This window comes from Heterocephalus glaber, unplaced genomic scaffold, assembly GCF_053883595.1.
Source record: "Heterocephalus glaber isolate CG9 unplaced genomic scaffold, H.glaber_assembly_v1.0 deba00001733, whole genome shotgun sequence".
Lineage (NCBI taxonomy): Eukaryota > Metazoa > Chordata > Mammalia > Rodentia > Bathyergidae > Heterocephalus > Heterocephalus glaber.
This window is the reverse complement of record NW_028258444.1, coordinates 19973919-19996326: the sequence shown is the minus strand read 5'-3', so window position 1 is coordinate 19996326 and position 22408 is coordinate 19973919. Positions and strand designations below refer to the sequence as shown.

Below are 22408 nucleotides of genomic sequence, written 5' to 3'. Positions count from 1 at the left end.
TTTGATGAAATTAAACCAAAGACACTACTAGCAAGATGAATAATGTCCTAGACTCCAAGTCTTTGTAACTAACCGTTTTCACAATCGGGCAGCCAGTGTGCCTCTTTGACTCTACCCCTTAAATCTCCCTTGCCAACCTCTGTTTTGGCCCAGGTGACTCAGGTAGGACAGACCCACCCTGACTTCTAAGGTCAGCTTGTGTCCCAGGTTGCCCTAGCCATTGCTTTTGGTAAGGGTCTTGGTTTATGACCCAAGCAAGATATCAAACAGAGCACTCCTGGGATTTTTGCTAAACCTGTAGAAAAAGAAATACTCTTCCCCTGCTGTCTCCAATGATCAAGCCAGCCTACAGCAGATGGTAGCTTATGTTCCATCATGCAAGGAGACCTGTCTGACAATAAAATCATGCTAGTTTTAAAGCAGAGACCAAAGGCTGAGGGTCAGAAGGAAACAGACAGGTGGCTTGAGGACATTCTCTCTATCCCCAGATTCAACTCTGCCCAAAGCTCACTGTACCACTGGGTTTCCTAGTCATGTGAGTGATTCAGTTCCCTTTAAGCACAACCAGTTTAAATTGGGCTTCTTTCACTAGCACTTAAAAAGCAAAACAAAACTCTCACCTGTTGCACACATCACTGTATATCACACACTATGCCAATTTTCACTTGACCTAGGTTTTTACCTCAACTTATAAACATTTTTATAGCTTACAAAATCATCTTGTATATATTTATCCCTTAATTTTTAACAAGTTATGTGTGGCACTGGATAGTTATTCTTTTTGTTGGTTAAAGTGAAGCTGCTAGACATCAAGCTATTTATCCAACATCATACCTCTAATAAATAGCAAACCAAAAACTCTAATGTAGGTCTTTTGGCTCTAAATCCAAGATCTATTCTATAGCTCCACAGCTGCTTTCTTAAGTATTTCTATAGTTCTTCATGAATTTTATTTCTCTCTCAATGGAAGAGAAGCTCATTTTCCTGAAGCTCATTTGCTGGCCGTTTGCCTGAAATCTCCCCTTCAGTTTCTATGGCAGCTTGCTGGAAGGAGTGAGGCTTAGTTCGGGGGATGGCTTTCCCTGATGATGAGGTGACACCAATGGCCACACTGGCTTTCTCTCATCAAGGATTTGTACTTAGCTGACTAAAATAATGCATATGTATTATAGTGGCATTTTCCCACCTTTTGGACGGATACAATAAGACATATACACATACATATATTATTAAGACCATATAAATATATTATTATTAAAGTCTCACAAAACAATACCTACCCTAGTATTTGTGACATTCCCTAATATTTTCCACTATCTTTTTTTTTAAAGCCTGGTTGCAACCCACATAATTCATTTTGTTTTTTGTGGTGCTGGGAATTGAACCCAGGGCCTCCAGAATGCTGGCAAATGCTTCACCACTGAGCCACACCTCTAGCCCATAACATAATTTTACAGTCCAATAATGGGTTGAGACTTGTTTTAAAAAGGATTGTTCTAGGTCATGTATATGTAAAGTCAAAGCCAAGCTAAAGTTTAATATCACAAATATTTCTTGAGTGCTAATGATACACTATGTATATTGTGAGGTGAAGAAATGACATAAAAAATAATACCCAGATTATAGGGAAAGGGTAATGGGAGTTGCCAGAGACCCTGCAGTGGACCTGGCCTCCTGCAAGCCAGTATGATGTCTGAGAGATAGGAAAGTGGGGATTAAAAGAAACACAGAGACAGAGACTTGAGAGAAATGGAGTCTTGGGCTGATCTAAGCTGCTCTGGGCAGCAAAGACAAAGAACTCCCAAGACATCCAGTGTTCATTCATTACAAGTGTGGGAAGGCGGGAAACTGGGCAGGCCTTGGGACACATGTTGATAACAAGTATCAAGCAGGCAGGACTGCAGAATGTGGGCACAAGCATATCTTTGCTGAAGAGAACAAATGGTTAATTCAGAAGGGAGGAATTTAGCTGGAGTGGAGTTGACCTTGGTTGGAAGTGAACTTAGCTGGTTGGACTACTTCCAATATAACACAGCAGAATTATGGAAGGGCAAGAAGCTTGTGCCACTATAGCCTGCTAATACTGGCCAGAGGTGTCTGATACAACAGATATTTTCATGAAGTTTACAATGTAGTAGAATAAAAACAGAATAAACTCATATTTAATAAAACAAATAATGAGAGAAAAATTTGCACAAAGATACAAGAGCAGAGAGGTTACATCCTATGAGATTCAGGACAGGATTTAAGCAGCAGGTGGCTCTTGACTCAGGTCTTGAACACTGAACAGGAAGTGTTCAAGTGCTGGAAGTGTGGGTAGAGATAATAGCAGGAGCACAGGGTGAAGGAAGCCCAGGGTGTGTCCAGGATACAGGGGATGAGAAACTCAACTAGAACAAAGGGATTGCATGGTAGAGAAGTTGAAAGAAGGCTGGAACTATCAGATGGGGAAACTTAAATGTCAGCGAAGAGTAAGTTCTGTATTTAAATGTCATAGTATGTGTAAAATACCCTTCATAATGGCAGGAAGCAGACAATCAACATGAGCTTACTTTGCTTTCCTTCTCCTTTACTCTGTAGGTAATAAGGAACCACTGACAGTTGCCAAGTGAAGATTGATCAGAGGGGCACTGCAAATGTAAAGAGTAATGGAAGCCTAAGCAGGGGTAGCAACAGAAATAGGAATGGAAAACCAAACATAGAAGTTCTTGGTAATTAACATTATTTTATGTGAGGGAACATGAGAAGTCTATGAGGATTTGTAGGCTTGAAGTCCCAGATGTGGAGAACATAGGAAATGTATAAGAGCCTGCTGGTTTGGGTGGAGAGGAAGATGGTCTGTGACATGCCAGTGTTGACTTCTAGTTGGACATCCAGGGAGAAAATATTAGAAAGTAATCACAACAGGTAGTTGGAGCTCAGGGAAAGTAGCTATAGAGTGACATTGGAGTCACTGTGAAGAAAGTGACACAGAGCCATGGTTGGGAAGGGAAGCTGCCAGACTTAGAGGCCTCGCTATGGATGTAATAGTGAACAGGACCAAGACCTCATCTTCCATGAGGGACACAGACAACTCATGAGCAAAAGCAATTCAGGGGGACAGCACTTTGCGAAGGGCAGGGTTCAGTACAGGTTTGTGGGACAATGTGAAGGACAAACTTCACCCTGATATGGGGTCATGAGAGGCTCTCTGTTAGAAGGAATATCTACAGTGAGACTACAGAGTAAGAATTTGGCCAGGTGAAGAATAGACAGAGCAAGAATGTTCCATCACAGGTACCACATGTAAAAGAGAGGAGGCAATCAAAGTCATTAGTGCATTTGGACACTAAAAACTTCTCCATGAGACTGGTGTTAGGCTCACTTCAGATGTAGAAATGAAACACAAAGATTTAATAGCTTTCCCAGTTTCTCAGCTGGCTAGACTTGTACTTCAAGTGAAGTTTTACATTGAGAGCTTATTCTTTCCCCTATTTCACCTTGTCCCATGAATGTCTTTAATCTTGGGCTTGTCCCCAGTATTACTACACTGAAGTTGCAGAGAGATTGTGAAAAATTAGAAGAGGACTAAGGGCTGAACCTCAGGAATGCCTACATTTAAGAAAGAAGAGAAGGAGAAGTAGCAATTGAAGGACTTACAGGAAGAACAATTCAAAGAGGTGAACTGCCCAGAAAGCACAATAGGATAGAACCCAAAGACAGAGGTGGAAGAGGAGTAGTTTAACATTTCAGAAATGGAAATGAAGAAAGAGTTGGTTCTCACTGTAGATGGTCAATGATGATCTCAAGATAGCCAATAAGAGGAATTTCCAGAGGAGACCACAAAGGGTAGAGAAATCAACAAGGGGTGAGAAGGAGAGTGAGTACAGATTATTCTTCAGCAACTTTGATTTCAAGTTACTGGAAGAAGTAACAAGAGAAGCCAACTCTGAGACAGCAGAAGGACATGTATTAAGAAGTGATCTTCGGATCAGTACTGAGGGAAATGAAGGAAATAAAACTGGGCAGGAGAAGTAGAACTGTGATATGATGAAGGTTTAAACAACCTTCAAATATATTTCCAGTTGGGGAGACTGGGACGAGTGTTTACATTCCCATGTGAATCAGATACTGGATATGGGGTGCTTGGGAAGGGTGTGTGGCCCGATATTCTAGGGCCATCCACAGCAGCATTCTTACTCCAAACAGCTGGGGTGGTAAGTCCTTCATTCTTGAAGGGGTTCCTGGGCCCTGGATTGCAGTGTTTATCAAAGGAATAACTTAGGAAGCTAACAGAGTTAACAGAGGGATATTTTTAGCATAGATAATACACAATTTTGGAAATAAGTACATAAAGAGACATGTTATTATTCTTTATTGCCCAGGAACCATAACATAAAAAATGAGATAATACATTTACAGAATGCCCCCTATACACCTGGCTTTTGCTAGCAAAAGATGTGAAGATACGATAACCTCCTCCATTGAGAAGCTCACAATTTAATGTAAGAAGAAAGCACAGATTCCACGCTCCTAGGGCAGAGAAGATGAGCCAGTCCCAGCTCCCGGGAGCAGGTTCCCCAGACACCATACCACACTCCTAGGGCAGAGAATGTGAGCTGCGTGGGTGACAGAAGCAACCCCTGCCACCCGTGGAAATGAGAAGACATGTAAACAAACCTCAAAAACAGACTTCCAGATCACCTACAGCAACCCCAAAGGGAAACGAGATGGAACACTCTGATACTCAACTACCTAGACTCCCTGAACTGGTAACAAAAGAGGATCTGAAAAAAGTGAAATCTGAAATAATTTCTCAGATAACAGCAAAGATTGTGGTCATAGTGCAAGACATGATTCATAAATCTAGAGAGGACACAGATAAAAAAAAATAGAGGATCTGAGGAACATGATGGAATCCCAACATAGGAAACAAATGGAATCCATAAAACAGATGCAAACAGATTTCCAGGAGATTAAAAACTCCATTGAAAGTCTGCACAGCAGAATGAACCAATGTGAGGACAGAATTTCAGATACAGAAGATAAGATTGCAATTAGTGAGGAGGAAAAGAAAAATTGCTTTAAAATTGTAAGGGAACACAAGAAATCAATCCAGCAGCTGCTAGACAATGCAAAGAAGAATAACATAAGTCTGATTGGAGTCAATGAAGAAAGAGGAGACAGTGCAGATGACATAAAAAAACTTCACAGAAGTGACGGCAGAAAACTTCCCAAGCAGGGGAAAAGAACTTGACATACAGATAAGTGGGGCATATAGGACTCCAGCTAGCCTTAATCAAAAAAAATCTACACATAGGCATATAATAGTTAGGATTCCAGAAACCCAACAGAAGAACAAAATTCTACAAGCAGTGAGAGAAAAGAAACAAATCACATACAAAGGAAAGCTCATCAGAATCACAGCAGACCTCTCAATGCAAACCCTCAAGGCAAGAAGAGCTTGGAGTGATGTGTTTCAAGCCCTAAAGGAAAACAGCCTCCAACCCAGATTGATGTACCCTGCAAAACTATCTTCCAAAACTGATGGAGAAATAAGATACTTTCATGATAAAGAGCACCTTAGGAATACCAAACCAGCAGAAACTCCAAAAAATTTTAGACAATATCCTAGGAAAAGACAATGAGGATCACAACCCCAGGAAACCCAGCAGAATGAATCCATTGGGCATGACATATTAAACGCAAAGGGGGAGAATCCAACAAAAAGAAAAAGTCATGACAAGGCTTTTAAAACTTTGAACTTCATCTCCCTAATGAGTGTATAATTCAATCTTGTTATTGTACTGATTAGTATTTTTCTGATTCTAGTGTTGCACACCTTTCCTTGTGCTGTACTGGCTATTTATCATCTTCTTGTGTCTAATTTTTAATTGGGTTGTCTATTAATGAGCTCTAAGAATTCTTTATATATTCTGGTCATAGGTTATATGCATTGTAAATATGGTCTGTTTAAGGACTACTTTTCATTTTAATGATGTCATTTAAAGTTCTAAATTTTGATGGAATCTCACTTATCAATTTTTTTCTTTTATACATCATGTCTTTTGTATCCTAGGTAGTTCTTGCCTACCCTGAATTCATAAATATTTTCCCTTATAATTTCTTCTTAAAGTTTTATACTTTTAGCCTTTCTTATTTAGGTTCATAGATCCCCTCAAGTTATTTTCATGTATGGAAAAAAAAGGGTTGAGGTTAATTTTTTATATACGGATACCAGGTGTTCTAGGGCCATTTGCTAAAAACACTATCTCTTCCTCGGCTCTTGAATTGAGTTTATATTCTATAAAATGCTAATGTTAAATAATCTTTCAAAACTCAGGGGACCATGTATGTGTGGTTCTATTTCTAGATTCTCTGTTTTATTCCAATAATCTATATGTCTTTCCTTACACCAACACTGCCTTGATTACTGTAGCTTTAGAAAAATTCTTAAAATTAGGTACTAAATGTCATCCAATGTTACAGAAATCTCAGAAAGAAATACACAGAAACACAGAATTTGGATAAAATAATAAAATTTCTTCTCAATAGCCAGCGGGAAGGCCAGAAACCAGTCTGGTCAGTATGGGGGGAGGTGGGCTTTGTTCAGCATTTCCCTTTTTGTATCCTTTTTAGCCATTATCTCATCCCTAGTGGTCTTTGATATGTAAATACAATTCCAGTTCCTATTTACAAGTCACAGACACAAGATAGGCCATATACATTGTAAATTCACCCTGACATGGTAACTTTGTTAGATTATGAAGTTACCTGTTAGAGTCAGATAATCCTCAGCTTAAACAAGGAGTTATGGGAAAAGCAAATCTTAAGAGAACACAGTACTTATGTTGTTTCTACAATTACCTTAATATTCAATCTATTAAGTTAGCTAAAACTTTTCCATATCACCATCACTGTTTTTTTTTCTTTTTCTTTTTACTTTTCTAGGTCCTCTGTATTCCTACATAACTTAAATTTCAATATCCAATTCTTCATTTTTTAGCAAGTATACATAGACCTGAATTTTTATATATACCTTGTGTTTTCTAATCCTGCTAAATTCAAGTACAAGTTCTAGGGGCTTCTAGAGATTTTTTAGTATTTTCTCTGTAGATGATCATTTTATCTACATATAAAGATTTTGTTTCTACCTTGCCAATCCTATCCTAATTGTGTCATTTTATTGCCGGACTATTTTGGTGGGGCCTAGGTTTCAAAGTTTAATGGACAGATGAAGAGTAAGCATATCTGCCCTTGTTCCCCACCTTAAGGAGAAAGCATTGTATCTTCTCCATTCATATAAGGCATTTTCGCTGGAAGTATGGAGTACATGTCTTTAATCTGTTGAGAAGGTTCTGTTCTACTTCTAGGCTCCTGATAGCTTTTACCATTAACAGCTGTGGAATTTAGTCCAATACTTTTTCTCCAACTAGTGACAGGATCACATGGCTTTTTCCTTTCCTCTGTTAAAATGATGACTTTTGGGGGTGGATCTTCCAATGCTGAACCAACACTGCCATCCCTATAACAAAACCACTTTCTACATACTGCCAGATCTGACTTCTAATAGTTTGGTGGGTTTTTTTTTGGTACTGGGGATCGAACTCTGGTCCTTGCGCTTGAAAGGTAGGCGGCAGAATCACTGAGCTAAATCCCCCGCACCTAATAGTTTGTTTTGTTAAACAAATTTCTATCTATGTTCATACTTTTTTCTCCTATTATCTTTGTCCAGTTTTAGGATTAGCACAATGTTTATTTCCTAAAATGAGGGGAGAAGTGTTCCTTCTTTTTTCTTTCAATGTTTGATATAATTTATCAGTTAAAATGTATATGAGCCTGCTGTTGTCATATAGGTAGGTTTTCAAGCTAGGAATATGCTTTCTTTAATAGGTGCTATTCAAATTTTATATTTCCTCTAGAGTTAGTTTCATTCATTTGTCTTCCAAGGTACTTCTTTGAGGCTGTCAAATTTATTTCAAAACAGATTTTTGAAATATGCTTTCTATATCCTTTTAAATTCTGTAAAATCTGTGGTAATGTCTCCTAGGTCTTGATATTTTAATTTTAAAAATGTATAATTGATATTGTGTAATAGGTAGTAAAGGTCTAAAGGAGCAGGAGAAGTGGGAGGGGTAGGGGAAAGGAAAGAAGGGAAAAGAAAAAATATGAGAAAAGGAAAAAAATGGAAACAAAATCTTTGCAAATAGGGAAGGGTGGAGGAGGTGAAGGGAGGGCAGAGGAAGGGGAAAAACATAACAACCAAGATACTCATGTAATGGTACAAGATCCCAATGATGTATGTAAATGTATTTTATACCTAAAATGTACCAATAAACTTAATGGGGGTGGGGGAAAAAAAAGAAAGCACAAGAACAGTAATTGCTATAAGGATCTGTTCTTATTTGTGTTTGTACCAGTGCCACCCAGCCTGAGCTGGTTACATACTATTTCTCAGAAAATAATACAGAATGAATTAAAGTGCTTGATCAGGGTAAGAAATGTTTGGGTAGCACACAGACTACAGTATGGGTGTAATGAATCGTGCCTGGGACAGTCACAGTGGTGGGTGTTATAAAAGGTATGTGAGAGGCTGCTCGGACACAAGCTTTGTGTGACAAAAAGCTTTATTCCTGTGCAGTTGTGAACAGGGACTGAAATCAGGGGCAGATTTCAGCAGCTAGCTGGGAAGAGCCAAATTTATTTAATCCGTGTGTGCATGGGCTGACATGGGGTCAGCAGCTAGCTGGGAGACAAATTGAGTTTCTATGGGGCTTGAAAAGGGGGCTATAATCTGGAATGGAATGTTTATGATTGAGTGTCTGAGGGTGTGCAGATAACAGTGGGCTCTTCAGAGCTGGGGAGATTGTATACTCCGTCCTAAATTTTCTTTATGGCCATGTATCCTATTTACTGAGAGTAGCCTTTTATTTGCAGAGAATGGAATGTTTGCTGTGGAATGTTTGCATGTGTGCTCATTCATTTGAGGCGTGATGGGGTATTTTAAGAGAACCTTAAAGAAAAAGGAGTTTTCCAGGTAAAAAAGGGAAAGAGCTATAGGAAGTAATTTCAGGCAATTGTTTTAGATCAAACAAAAACATGAGAAAAAGTTAGAGAATGGGAAAGAAGAATGGAAAGAAAGCATGGACTGCAGAACCTCTTTGTAAATAAAAGACATACAGGCTGGGGATATAGTTCAGTGGTAGATTGCTTGCTTAAATTAACATGCATGAGGCCTGAGTTCAATCTCCAGTACTAAAAAAAAAAGACAAAAAACAAAACCCAGGTGTAGTAGCACATGCCTATAATCCCAGCACTCCGGAAGGTTGAGGTAGGAGGATCATAAATTGAAACCCAGCCTGGGCAATTTAGTGACTTAGCAAGACCTTGTCTCAAAATTTTCTTTCATTTCATTTTTGAGACAGGGTTTCACTATAGATTCCAGGCTAGCCTTGAAGTCACTATGTAGCTAGGCTAGCCTTGAACTTGTAGCAATTCTCCTGTCTCAGCCTCTGGAGAGCTGAGATTACAAGTGTGCACCACCAATATCTCAAATCCAGTACTGGGTTCAATCCCCAATACTGAAAAATAACTAAATAAATCCCCAGTACTGAAAAATAACTAAATAAATAATTAACTAAATAAATGACACATGATAAGCAGGCATTAACATGACACCCATACATATAGACATCTGCAGAGATGCGTTGCTATTACTGTCATGCTTAATGATTAGTGAATTTACATTAATAGGATTTTATGAAATAGAGTCTTTGAGCTACAGAGGAGGGAATCATTCTGAGTGTAGAAGACAGAGGTGGTATTGTGTGGTAGTTGAGTACTGGCTCAACTGGAACTAATAGATCTGGGTCCAAGGTGTGGCTTTGCTGGCCAAATAGCTTTGTGTCCTTAGGCAAATTACTTAACCCTTCAAGCCTCTGATTCCTATTTTGCAAAATGAAGATAATAACAGTTCCTGTCTCATGAGTTGATTGTGAGTGTTAATGCATGTTTGTGAAGTGTTAAATAAAATGTGTGCACATAATAAGAATTCAGTTAATATTGTCAGTTACTAGAAATGAGAATTGGGGGCTATCTGGGGGCCTGTAAGAGCGGAGTGCTATGTTGTGAAAAACAGCTGACTAAAGGAAACAATGGAGTTTGGTAGAGTTTCATTTTAAAATCCATTCCTATTTTCATTTTATTTGTAGTACTAGGGATCAAACCAGGGCCTCACACATGAGAAGCAGGGTCTCTACCAGAGCTACATCCCCAGTCCTATTCTTTTTCAATTCATAAACTCAAGCCTTTTCTCTGAAAGATTTTATTTAGTTCATGGATGATTTCAGTACTTCCATTCTCCCCTGAAGAGGAACTATTGTCCCGGTCCCAGTCTGCAGAGGCAACCCTGCCTTAGAAACTTGTCCGATATAGAAAAAAGATAGGAGACAGATGGCGTTATAATGGTACGACTTTGAGGGCTTGAGTGAACCCCCAGGAAAAGAGACTGTCATCTCGGATCCTGGACAGAACACTCACAAACCCTTCTATTGCTATGATGGTCGTTTCTATACAGGAACCAGAGTCACTTACCTGGAAGTGTATTTTCACTAATTTGAATTTATTATTTCTTTTCTTTCTTTTTCATTCTAAGATACTGTGTTTTTATGGTACTGAGGAGATTTCTTTTTTTTTTTTTTTTGGTACCAGAGATCGAACTCGGGATCTTGCGCTTGGGAGGCAGGCAGTGGAACCACTGAGCTAAATCCCTGGCCGAGGAGATTTCTTTAAAATTATCAGAAAACTCTTGTTACCTATAAAGCAGTCACTGTCTTCTCCTTTGTATGCCACCCCCATTCCAATGCTTCTCCTTCCTGGCTTTGTCTTGTAAATCATTTCCCTGTGGTAAATTTTCCCCATTCTGTCAGCTTCCCACCTCTCAGACTGAAAAATTCTTGGATTGCCCTGGATTTCTTTTTTGCAGTCTCAGGATTTTTTCTGTTCCATTTCTTTTCCATCAGGCATCCAGCCCTCCATTTGCCCGACTTTGTTTTCTGCCCACAGATCACTGACTGACCAGGCTGATGCCAGCGGCTCCTTCAGATACCAAGGGATAGACGTGACAGTATTTTTGCCTACACTTTGAGACTCCTTGTAATTGCATCAGTACTGCACGTACTATGGGGAAAATACATGTGGACTGTCAGGCACTGGGTTAATCAGCTTCACCCCTTGTCCACAGGAGCAGAGTCCTAATGCACAAGCAGTCCGGTACAAACACCTGAGCCAGCTTCACTCCCGGGGAGCGGCATCCAAAAGGAAAGCCTTTACTCTTACTCCACCCCTTTTATCTACCAGCACCCCCAGCTCCAGTGCCTGCCAAGTGGCACAGAAATGAAATCTTAGAATGAAAGTTTTAGCTCAATTAGTTGTTAATACCTAGGAGTGGCAGATATAGAATGTTTCCCTTTTCTTGGCAGGTCAAAGATGAAATTTGATTATGCTTTGGAGGGTGTGGTTTGCCTCTCTAAATTCCCCACCAGTCTTTACCAAGGCTGGATTGCCTAGAACAGCCTCAAGTGTCCTTATTAACCAGGGAGGCGCACCTGCATAAATAGTGGGAAGGAGGCCCTGGGAAAAGTCAGACCTGTTCTGCACCATGAAGAAAAAGCAGCCTAAGAAGGAGGCAGCTCCACACTGTGAACTAAGTAAGGAGCCAGCAAGGACAGAGCAGCCCGAGGAAGCTACCCAGCTAAGAGTACATGGAAGGGTGACAAGAACAGCTCTGGCCTTTTTATTTTCCAGATGCAGCAGAGGTTCCCAAGGCAAGGTTCTGTCTGGAGGAACTTCGTCAAGCCTTTCCAAAACTGCAGATTTTGCTGTAGAGTGATGCTCAAAACTAATTTGTGCAATTTCTTTCTTCTCCAGGAGACATTCCACATGGAAACCAGCCTGAGTGAGGAAGAAGATGATCCTTGCCCTAGTTCTGTTTTGTTTTTGTTTGCTTGCTTTTGGTCTCTGAGTTTGTTTCTGCTTTGCACTCTACTGGGATATTTTCCTTTTTGCGGTTCACTCTCCTTTTTCTCTCATCTTGGACTCTTGATAACCTAGTAAGATTTTCTCCTAGCTATTTATTTTTTCATGAAGAAAGGAGGTTGGTTATCTTTAATGGTGTACCTGGTAGGGGAGTCTAAGATTATTTTTAATAGCTATTAAAGACACTTTCGAAAATTAGGGTGATTTGTTGGGCCCTTTATTCTCCCCAGTCATCTCCAGTGAAATGGGGGGGGGGATTGCGGCTGGGGATGGAGTGGGATTGGTTTCGGGTAAGTAAGGGTAAGATGGGGAGAAAGGAGGCAGAGCTAGGTGGAATGGAGGAAAACCTTCACTATGAGGCTTGGAGTAAGACGCCTGATGCAGTCGGACTGGCTGCACTGGCTGAAGTTTCGCCGTTCCTCCCAGGGGTGGGGAGCTGCTGTTGGTGGGGCAACAGATACTATGATGTGGCTCTAGGACGGAAAGGAAACGGTCCTGTTGGGTGGCTATACTTTCTGATAAGGTGGAGCTATACCTGGTACAGTCAGGTCTCCAGAAGAAGGGCTTGACTGTCAGTAACAGGAAGCTGCGAGCCTCCAGGTTGCTCACGGAAAACAAGTTCTAGGTTCAAGCGCATTCTAGGTCTGCGAGCTCCTCTGCGGCTCCAGTGCCCGCCCCGTCCCGCCCCGCCGCGTCCCCGCCTCCCCGCCTCCCCGCCTCCCCGCGTCCCCGCCTCCCCGCGTCCCCGCCTCCCCGCCTTCCCTCCTCCCCTCTCTAGATGGGCGGAGCCTCGGTATCCGCTGGGTTGCCACGCACTCTGATAGCTGTAGTGAACCTACCAATAGCGATGTACGGCCCTCGTCCTGTCGGCCAATCACTGGCGGGCAGGGGCTTGGCTCGCGGCGCCGGCCCTGGCGCCTTGCTATGGAGTCCTCGACCCCAGGACTGCGTGTCAGGCGATTCCGGAGTCGGTGAGCCCGGGGGAAGGCGAGGTCAGCGGCCACGGCGCTGCGCTCGCGGAGAACGAGAGGGGCGCGTGGCGGCCCGGGCCGTCTCAGGGCCAGTGTGGGTTCGACTCGCCCTGCGGGGCTGCTCAGGGAGGTGCGGATAGAGAGGGCCTGAGGCACCCGGCTCGGTCGAGGGGGCGGATGGAGCCGCTTTATTCAAAGGAAGACCGAGAGGAGGGCGCGGGGAACTGGGGACTGGAGTGGACTCTGGGGCCACGGGGCCTCGCCCCTTTCCCCTCGTGGCCTGGGAAAAATGGCCCAGCCCGAGCTGGACCTGTCAGGACTCTTTGTCGAGGGTGCGCAGAAACGCAGTGACGCCGCGGCAGGGGACAAGGTCTCTCGCCACGTCTTTCTTGGCAGAACCCGGGAGCCGGATCCATTCTCCTGCCGCCCGCTGCACCAAAACGCCCGTGGACGTCCCAGCCGGCCCCCGAGAGCGCCTTTCAGGGAAGGGCCAGGGCAGGACAGTGTGTGCAGCTCCCAGGGTCCCTCTGCGTACCAGGCTTCGGGAGAAGGGTATTTGTGTAGGGACACATTGCCAAAGATACGTAAGTGGGTTACGTACCCGCCGACCCTTGGGTTTCATATGTTTCTACTTTTGTTTGTTTGTTTGTTTTGGTACCAGGGATCAAACTCGGATCCTTGCGCCTGCAAGGCGAGCGGCGGAACCACTGAGCTAAATCGCTGGCCCAATATGTTTCTACTTTTAAAGCTTTCGTCTAAACTTTTTGATATCCCACCTTTGCATTCCTTACCTTTTTGGTTCTTCCGAATCCCCTACCTCATACTTCAGGCTATTTCGAAGAGCACTGTTGGAGAGAAATTGAGCCCTGGTTTGAGTTTCCTCCATGTAAAATGAAGACACAGTATTCTCATAGTGATCACTGCTTTCAAAGCGGTATTGTGAGTTACAGGGTGTGACATCTCTTTGAGGTGGAAAGCAAAAGCAAGCATACGGAAGGAGAGCTGGGCTTCTGGGGACTTGCGCTGGCCATGATTTGAGAGAATGTTGGTGAAACCCAGGGAAGCTATGCTTACCTTGAATTCTGTGGCATCTGAAGCCTGACCAGTTTGCATCACTTCTTGGCTGTGTAAACCTTCCTGCAAGTTGCTTAGCCTCTTTGTTCTTTGTTCCACATACTTAAAATGGGATTGATGATACCAGTCTTACAAGGCTGTTGGTGAGTTTTAGATAAAATATGTAGAGTGCCTGGAATAGTTTCCAGTATGTAGCAGTTTGATTACTATTACCTTCGCTGGCCTTCTTTCCCCCTAGAAATTCAGAACTGCAGGATTATGACCTTATTACTTATCCCTTGCTCAGAAGTCCTTAGCCTATTGCCAGTGAGCGTGCAGGCCTGTGTTTTATCACATCATTCACTTGACCTGAAGGTGCAGTGTAATTACGTGTGCCTAGAGGCTTTCTGCTGGGTGTTTTATTAAATAAGGTTGCAAAGTATCCTTATGCTAAGTCATTCATTCCCTCTGAGCTGTGTGGGTAAGTGAAACCTGAGAACCACGTTGGCTCTCTTTTTTCATTGGGGGATACTTCATTTCCAGTCCTACTTGGCTTGGGCAGTTTAGTTTGGACACAGTACCAAAAAGGCTATGATTGCAGCATCGTTGGTTTGTCATGTTTCCCGAATGGCTGTGGGACTCAGAAGGGGGAATTTCTGAGCAGCCTGGCAGCACTTCCCGTTGAGGAATAGGGAAGCTTGGTAGGAATCTAATGTTCCTTCTGCTAGGAAATCAGTGTGGTCCCTCGCATTACTCTCCAGAGCTCGTAAGCAGCTTTGGTTCATTTTTGACTCGGGGAAGTGAAGGTTAAAGACCGGTGTCCGCAAAGCAGGATCTGTGTGGTTTGACACTCAGCCCAAAGAGGTTGGGTGTCTGCTGCTGAATCCAACATCTTTATTTTTTGTCTCGTCACCCTCCCCATATATATAATTGTCTGTGGACAGTTGATTCCCTTTCTATGGGCTTGAAAAATCCCTCTCAGTTTCTCCCGGTGCTGTCTGGGTGACTCCAGTGGAAGACTGTTTTGTCTTCCCATTCTTCCTTTGCAAAGAAGCCACTGTGGTATTATTAGGAAGTGATCACAAAAGAAGAAGCTGACTTTCTGAAAGAGAGTACCATTTGCTGCAACAGCGTGCCCCCCAGATTTGGCTGAAGTACAGATGGTGTAAGTTTAGTTATTTAGCTTTGGACTATCACAGAGTAGCAGTTCTTTAGGCTTGAAAATTGGCTGTTGGCCTGGAGAGAGTGGAGGAAAATGCTTTTGAAAGCTCTCTACAACGTGTGCTTGAATGAGGAAGGGAGTGATGCCTCTAAGGTGTTGAGTGTTTGAAGCTGAAGGGAAGGTTGTGGCCCCAATGATGTCATTATTATCATCTCTGTGGTTTGAATAAAATATTTTGAAAAAGGAGTCCAGGACATTTGAAAGGGCAGAATATAAGGAGTTAGAAGACCTAGACAGTGGTGGTGAACCTTGTAGAGCTTTCAGTGTGATACAAACAACTTGCTGTGGAATGCAGGTTTTCTACCACTGGCCTAGTCTCTTGTCTTATTGACGAGGGGCATTTAGAATATTTTTAATTATAATGTTCTTTACTTTTTGGTACTGGAGATTAAACCCATATCCTATACACTGAGCTACACTCGCCCCTTTTAAAATTTTATTTTGAGACAGGGTCTTGCTAGGTTGACCAGGCTGAGTTTGAACTTGTGATTCTCCTGCTTCAGCCTCCCAGAGTGCTGGGCTTATAGGTGTTCCTCATCATACTGGAGTCTGGGGTTTTTCTTTGTTTAAAGGTTGGGTCTCACTGTATTGCCCCAGTTGGTTTCCAAGTCATGGGCACAAGCAGACCTCCACCCTCATCCTCCCGCCGCATTCTCTCCTTCAGAGTACCTGACACTACACGTGTGGGCCACCATCATTTATTCTTTTCATAATTTAACAAATGTTTATTGAACAATTGACATTAATTGGGACCTGAAAACACATAGAGGAATCCTCTAGGCAGCCTGGAAAGAGTAAAACAACATACATGTATTGTAAAGTATATTTTTTTTTAAAAAAAGAAAAAATGTTTTTTAATGAAATCAGAATGGAATATAAAATAGTTGGCCAGAAATGACCAAAAAATGTTTACTATGTAACTCCTCTTTCCCTTAAGGTCCTAGTAATTTGCATTTTTTAGTGTCAGGACCAAAATTTCCAGACATAGATTTGGAAATTAGGATTCTCAGTCTTGTTCTTGTGCTCTGCTCACCGCTGGTAGGTCATGTTGTGTGCGGTTCTTGTTTGTTTGTTGTGGTCTCATCTCTAGTAATCTGATATTTGTTAAAACTTGATAATAAAAAAAGGCTACAAGTTAATTATTAAATATTAGATGCCAAAGAGCAGAAGGAGGCATATATGAGGCTAGAAAATCTTGTAATATGTGTTATTTGTCTTTACATGTAATTTTTCTTTATGAAACATTGAGGAAAATATGTACTTAAAACTTTAGGGTCAATCTACATTTGGGAGCCAATATCTGTCATTAGACACATGGATTGAATGTAATCCAGTTGTAATCACTCTTCATATTTGCCAGAGGAAAGCTACTTAACAAATGTACAGGAAAAAATTTTTTCTTTTTCAAAATTTTTACTAGTATATATTTATAGAACATAATGATTACATTCATTGTGAGGAGTTGGTACATGTATATAACACATTTTAATTTTTTTTACATCCCTGCCCTCCCCACTCTTTCCATCTGTTAGACCCCTTCCCATTTGCAAGAATTTCTTTTCTGAGGCAAAAAAATAGGTAGAGACTTTTTTTGGTGCCACTGCAGATCCAATCCAGGGCCTAGGATAGCCTAAGCAAGTGTTCCATCACTGAGCTATATCCCCAGCCTGGTATAGACATTTTTAACAGAGGATCTTCCTTTCTAGTGGAGAGAGGTATGTGAAATTGTTCACAGAGCTGGTGGTTGTATTCTAGGATAGAGGTGTCAGACCCAGAGTCCACGTTTGTCTCCCAAAGTGAAACACAGTGCTGTAAAGCTCTTGTTACAAGATGTTTTCAGCAAGCTCTTACTGTGACAGTTGGGAGCAACAGAGACCAAGCTATAGGCACTGGAAGTAAGATTTTAGTGGCCCTGAAACAAACATAAGCAAGTGGCACTGAGCAGAGAAAAAGAAGATTTCTGTTTAGCAGTACGCGTCCCTTCCATCCTGGAGTCTCTGGTTGTTGAATGATATTTTTGTCTAAAATATCAGCACTTCTTGACAGCCTGGCTACATTTCTCCATATTCTTATCACATTTGACACCCAGGCAGCTGGCTTCATTATCAGCTGTACTCCTCCTCACCGTTTCTTATTCCCTTTCTCCTCTTCTTGCTTCTCAACATCCTCCTTCTCTCCCTCTCTCTCTCTCTCCCTCCCTCCCTCCCTTCCTCCCTCTCTCTCTCTCTTTTTTCTCCTTCCCTTGCCTTCCTCCTCTCTTCCTCTTTATCTTTAGATGGTTTCAAATGACAGGTTTTTTTCTTTGAACCTCAAACTCAGAAGTCTGACTGAGGAGAGAACCAGTAAACTTGGTGTTGAATTGAAATTGTGGTCCTCTGTTAAGCCATGTTAAATGTCTCCAGTTTTGAGATAACATAAAGAGAGAGCCTTGATTCTTGTTAAGCACACTGTATCGTAGCAGCTCTGTTGTAGGTTAGAACTGGGTGTGTTGTGTGGCTGTCAGTTGAAGACATACTAATGTTACCCACTTGGATAGAGTAAATAAGAGTTTTGAGGCCTTTCCCTTAAACTGACACTTACTAGACAGGCTTTTCACTTTGCTTCTTTTGTCATGAGGTAGATACAGTCAGTCTTCAACCTGTCCTTTTTTCATCCTTTCATTTTGTATCAGGTTCTTTTTTTTTTCATTTTCCTTTTTGTTTTTCAGTCTTAGAGATGGAACCTAGGACCTTGCACATGCTAGATAAGCGCTCTACCAGTGAGCCACATTCCTAGCTCTCATGTTCATTTAAGTAAGAGAAAAAATCGGATAAACGTATTCTAACTTTAAAAAAATAATTCCAAAATTCACATCCTCAAGAATAACCTTTATTATCATGAGCATTTACCAAAATGTTTCTTTTCTGTTACCCTCAGTGGGAGCAGGTTGAGTTCTGGAACTCATCCAATGGATATCTTTGATGGAAAGACTCAGAACATGATGTTTCTTCATTGATCTAGAATGGAAAAATAGAGGAAATAATAGTTTGTCATTAAAAAAAGAGATGGGCTGACTATGTAGCTAAGTTGTAGAATGTGTATTTATCATGGTCAAAGCCCTGGGTTCAGTCCTTAGTACTACAAAAAAGGGGAAGGGGAGACTAGTAATATTTTTCTTATTAAAATATTTAGGGTTCAGTAAATAATTAGCTCTGTTAGATCTACTTGAATATTTTAAAGAGTTTTGTTGATTCCCATTCATTCAAATGACAAGCCTACCTTCACAAAAAACATCTTGTACAACATAGATGTTGGATTAATAGTGATGGTTCAGTAGGTCTGCCAAGTACATTAACCTGCAAGTAGACCTGTAGAAAGAAGGTTTTGTCAGGATCTGGAAATCTTTACATTTTCTTTAAAGCAAATGAATTTTTAAAAAATTTGAATTCTTTGTTCTCTAATAAACATTTATATCACTTGTTACAGCCTTGACCTGTGTGCATCTGGTAGATTCTACTTTGTCACAAGCTTGTCTCTGGCACTGAACAGAGTCTGAGGAAAGCATCAAGGGGAGGAGGTGGCTTTGCCATTTAGTTTTAAACATTCCTGTTGCTTCTGTGCAAATTCCTTTTGGGGGGGGTTGCTTTTATTTATCTGGTTTTTGTTTTTTTTTTTTTGGTTGCTTTTATGAAAATTCTTTTTCTATTTAATGCTGTATTTGATTTTATTTTAGTGGGGGAAGTAAGGGAAATAAGGGAAAAGACTAAAGGACTACGTTAAAAAATATTCTTCTCTAAACCTTCTAATTAATTTTAGGGAGACCATTCCAGCTGTAAAAATCAGTGAAATGGATTTAACTAACATTTCTCTCTATAGGGAAATTTTATAAGAAAACACATTTTTTGATTAACACTTTTGTTTTTTTGGTACTGAGGATCGAACTCCGGACCTTGTGCTTTCGAGGCAGATGCCGGAACTACAGAGCTAAATCCCTGGCCTGAGAAAACACATTTTTTAAAAATTGAGATTATTTTTTTAACCATGAGAGGGTGATTAAGTTGTACGCGTTTTAATATTTAGTATTCCATATGTTCTTGGGGACAGTTACTAAAACAGGTTTTAGTTATCCAGTTTGTTTTTTCAGTGGTTCTTCTAAATGCTAAGAAGACACAGAAGTACTGTCAGTTACACGTTAGAATTTATTATAGCTAGTATACATTTTTTAGGATAACTTTAGTTTTCTTAGAGTTTCAAATTTCCAGAAGAGTTGCAAGAATAGTATCAAGACATAGGTGTTTTCAAGACCACATGTTAAGAATAAGATAGTGGTAGTAAACAGAGTTCCTAGAGGGAGCTGAGGGAAGGGCTTCTGAGCCCAAATTAGGGAGCTAGAAAATGCTTCCCTGAAAAGGCTTTTGTTCTTTGTATTCGGGTGAATCTCTGAAATCATGATTTCGTAATTATAGTGGCTCTCTGCGCTCGAAGACAAACTACTCATAAGCTAAAGGCAGTAAGTGCCTGCCAGGTAGACAGTTGCACATCTTCAGTTATACACTGCAGAAGTTTTATCAGAGAGTTCAACCGAACAGCCCTACACTGTTTGTCTGAGAAAATCCACATGAGCTTTAAAATTTTTTAACAAAAACTAGGGATTGGGCCAGGGATTTAGGTCAGTGGTTCCACTGGCTGCCTCGCAAGTACAAGGTCCCGAGATTGATCCCTGGTACCAAAAAAAGAAAAAAACTAGGGGTTAAGGATGAGGCTCAGTGGTAAAGCATATGCATGGCATGCACTGGGTCCTGGGTTTGGTCAGTTAGTCAATAATACATGTATTTCTCTTTTTCTTACTTTCTTCCTTTTTTTTCTCTTTTTTTGAAACAAGGTCTTGCTATGTTCCCCAGGCTGCCCTTGAACTCCCTGAGTCTCATGAGCAACAGTACCACCATGCTGGGTTTAAACTTTTTAAAAAGTATAACAAAGTATACAACATATATTCAGTAAGAAGTCTTCCCTTCACTTGACCTTGTTTTTGTTCCCCTGCTCTCTTTTCTGAGGCACAGCCGTTATGGCCACTTTTTGCTGTATCCTGTGGAGGACATAGTCTGCGTGTGTATTTGGGTGTCCCTGCCGCCCCTTTTCTTTGTGCTATAGCAATAGCATAGTGTTTAATAGGTTAGGGTTTTTACTTGACAACGTATCTTAGAGATCATTTCTTGTCAGTACTATAGAGGTACCTTACTTACAATGACTGCTTGGTATTCTGTCCAGGAAATGTGCACGATGTGATCAACCAATTCCTTACTAATATCCAGGGGTTTTTTTTTTCTTTCTGATTCTTGATAGTATAAACAATGCTGTGGGAAATATCCTTGTATATGTTCCCTTGTGTGAAACTTTAAGGTTCAGTCCTAGGAGTGGAATTACTTGATCAAAGGACATGCAGACTTTTGAAATTTTAGAAAAAATGTTATTGGAATTTTTGTTTTGAAAATGTCATACAGCACAACTTTTTGGGGAACAGAGCTTGTGGAGAGGGATTTGAGACAGGATCTCGTATATAGTCCAGGCCTGGTCTTAAACTGGCAATCCTCTTGTCTTAACCTCCTGAGTACTGGGATTACACATGTGTGCTCCACACCCAGCCTCTTTTCACAACTGTTGACGAAGAATGGATAAAGTAGTCATGTTAAATTGTGAATGCCATTGTTTTACTGTTGTTGATTGCTGTTTGATAGGAGAAAACACTAGGCTTTCGAGAAGGTGACACTGGGGGGAGGCTGGAATATGGAAGCAGGATTAATCATAAAAGGTACTACTGGATCGATTCTAGTTGCTTGTGCCCTAACTCTGGATCTTTTGCTCACTGTGGGGAATGACTGAAACACCCTGGTGGTGTAGTCCTGGATACCAACACTGTCTGATACTAACCACCTGCTTCAGTGTGGGGTGTACATTTTCATAGGGACCTGAGTACTGTGCCACACACTGAGCATGACTGACCCTCTCTGTTCTCTACCCTGGTATTGTTCTGTGGCTGTTGCAAACAGTAGAGCTTATTATAGTTTGTTGACTAAAAGCTGTGAAGAGAAAATTGGAATCCAGAATCAATTTTTTTCTTGGAATAGTACATTTTTGAGATTTCAGAGACCAGACTTCTTATGGTTTATTGGCTCTGAGTGTATTTGGTATAGGAATGATGACTTAGAATGCCACAAATACCTATTTAAAATTTTTCATGGAATATTTTTGTCTAAAGTTATAAGAAATGATAAAATTTCTGAGACCACAAACTTAGAGAAAAACACACTTAATACCTCACCTGTCTGTTACTTAAATATGTTTAAAAGGCTGTATTGGATAGAAATGTCCCACAAATACATTACACACGTCTGTGCTTTCTCTTTTCCTCCTCCTTCCTTCATTTTTTCCTTTCCCTTTCTCCCTTTCTCTTTTCTTTCTCTCTTTCTCTCTTTCTTTTTTTGGTACCGGAGAGCAAACTCAGGACCTTGTGCTTGCAAGGCAGGCGCAGCGCCACTGAGCTACATCCCCGGGCCTCCCTTTCTCTTTTCTTTCTCACACTCAGAAGCCCTTTACTGATCTGTTAAGCACCGTTTCTGTGCTTTTGTAAACAGGGTATCAACCATCATTATAAAAGCAGCCCAATTTCCTCAGTTATGGGTGTTATTGTACTTGTACAAATGTTTTCAGAACCGACTGAAGTATAAGGAAGGGCTCTGTGTCTCATACCAAATGGTCCAAAGCTAACCAGTTTGCTTCTTGAGTTTTTCTCATTCCTCAGTGTGCCAAGTCCGCCTTTTGTTGTAAGAACCATAGTCTTGGATCTGAGTTTTGGTTTCTAATTCATTATGGGTTAAGATAACCTGATATCCTGGCTTACTAGAATTACTTTTAGTATATGTGCTGCTGCCAAAGTGAGCACTTTTCTTTTGGTACTGGGGATCGAACTTGGGGCCTTGTGCTTATGAGGCAGGCGGTGGAACCACTGAGCTAAATCCCTGGCCCTAGAATTACTTTTAAAACAAGAGTTAAAGGTGTCAAGGGACTGCACTATGATTGGAATCCAAGTGAGAAGCCAAATGTATTAATCCCAGCTAGGTGAGGGCTTTGTGAAAGGCTGAAAGAGGGATTGGATTTAGTCTTTTTGGAT

General features: G+C 41.2%; 2 protein-coding genes across 7 annotated transcripts in view; both read left to right on the top strand.

Moving 5' to 3' along the window:
* LOC101725233 (natural resistance-associated macrophage protein 2-like) overlaps positions 1-12213 on the top strand; it is a 96020-nt gene extending 83807 nt beyond the window's left edge. For both annotated transcript variants that reach the window (XM_087200158.1, XM_087200156.1), the window contains one exon: positions 11908-12213. The gene's annotated coding sequence lies outside the window, so the exon portion shown is untranslated. The remainder of the gene's footprint in view (positions 1-11907) is intronic.
* Positions 11605-22408, top strand: part of Slc11a2 (solute carrier family 11 member 2) — a 46392-nt gene continuing 35588 nt past the window's right edge. For 2 of the 5 annotated variants that reach the window (XR_002388891.2, XM_004862971.4), the window contains exon 1: positions 13039-13570. Coding sequence is in view for 3 of the 5 variants with exons in the window: in XM_004862971.4 (XP_004863028.3) it covers positions 13276-13570 (295 nt within the window). In the remaining 2 variants the exon portion in view is untranslated. Of the gene's footprint in view, positions 11688-12831; positions 13008-13038; positions 13571-22408 lie in introns of those variants that run through there. The other 3 variants (XM_087200145.1, XM_004862972.4, XM_004862973.4) reach the window with 3 other exon arrangements.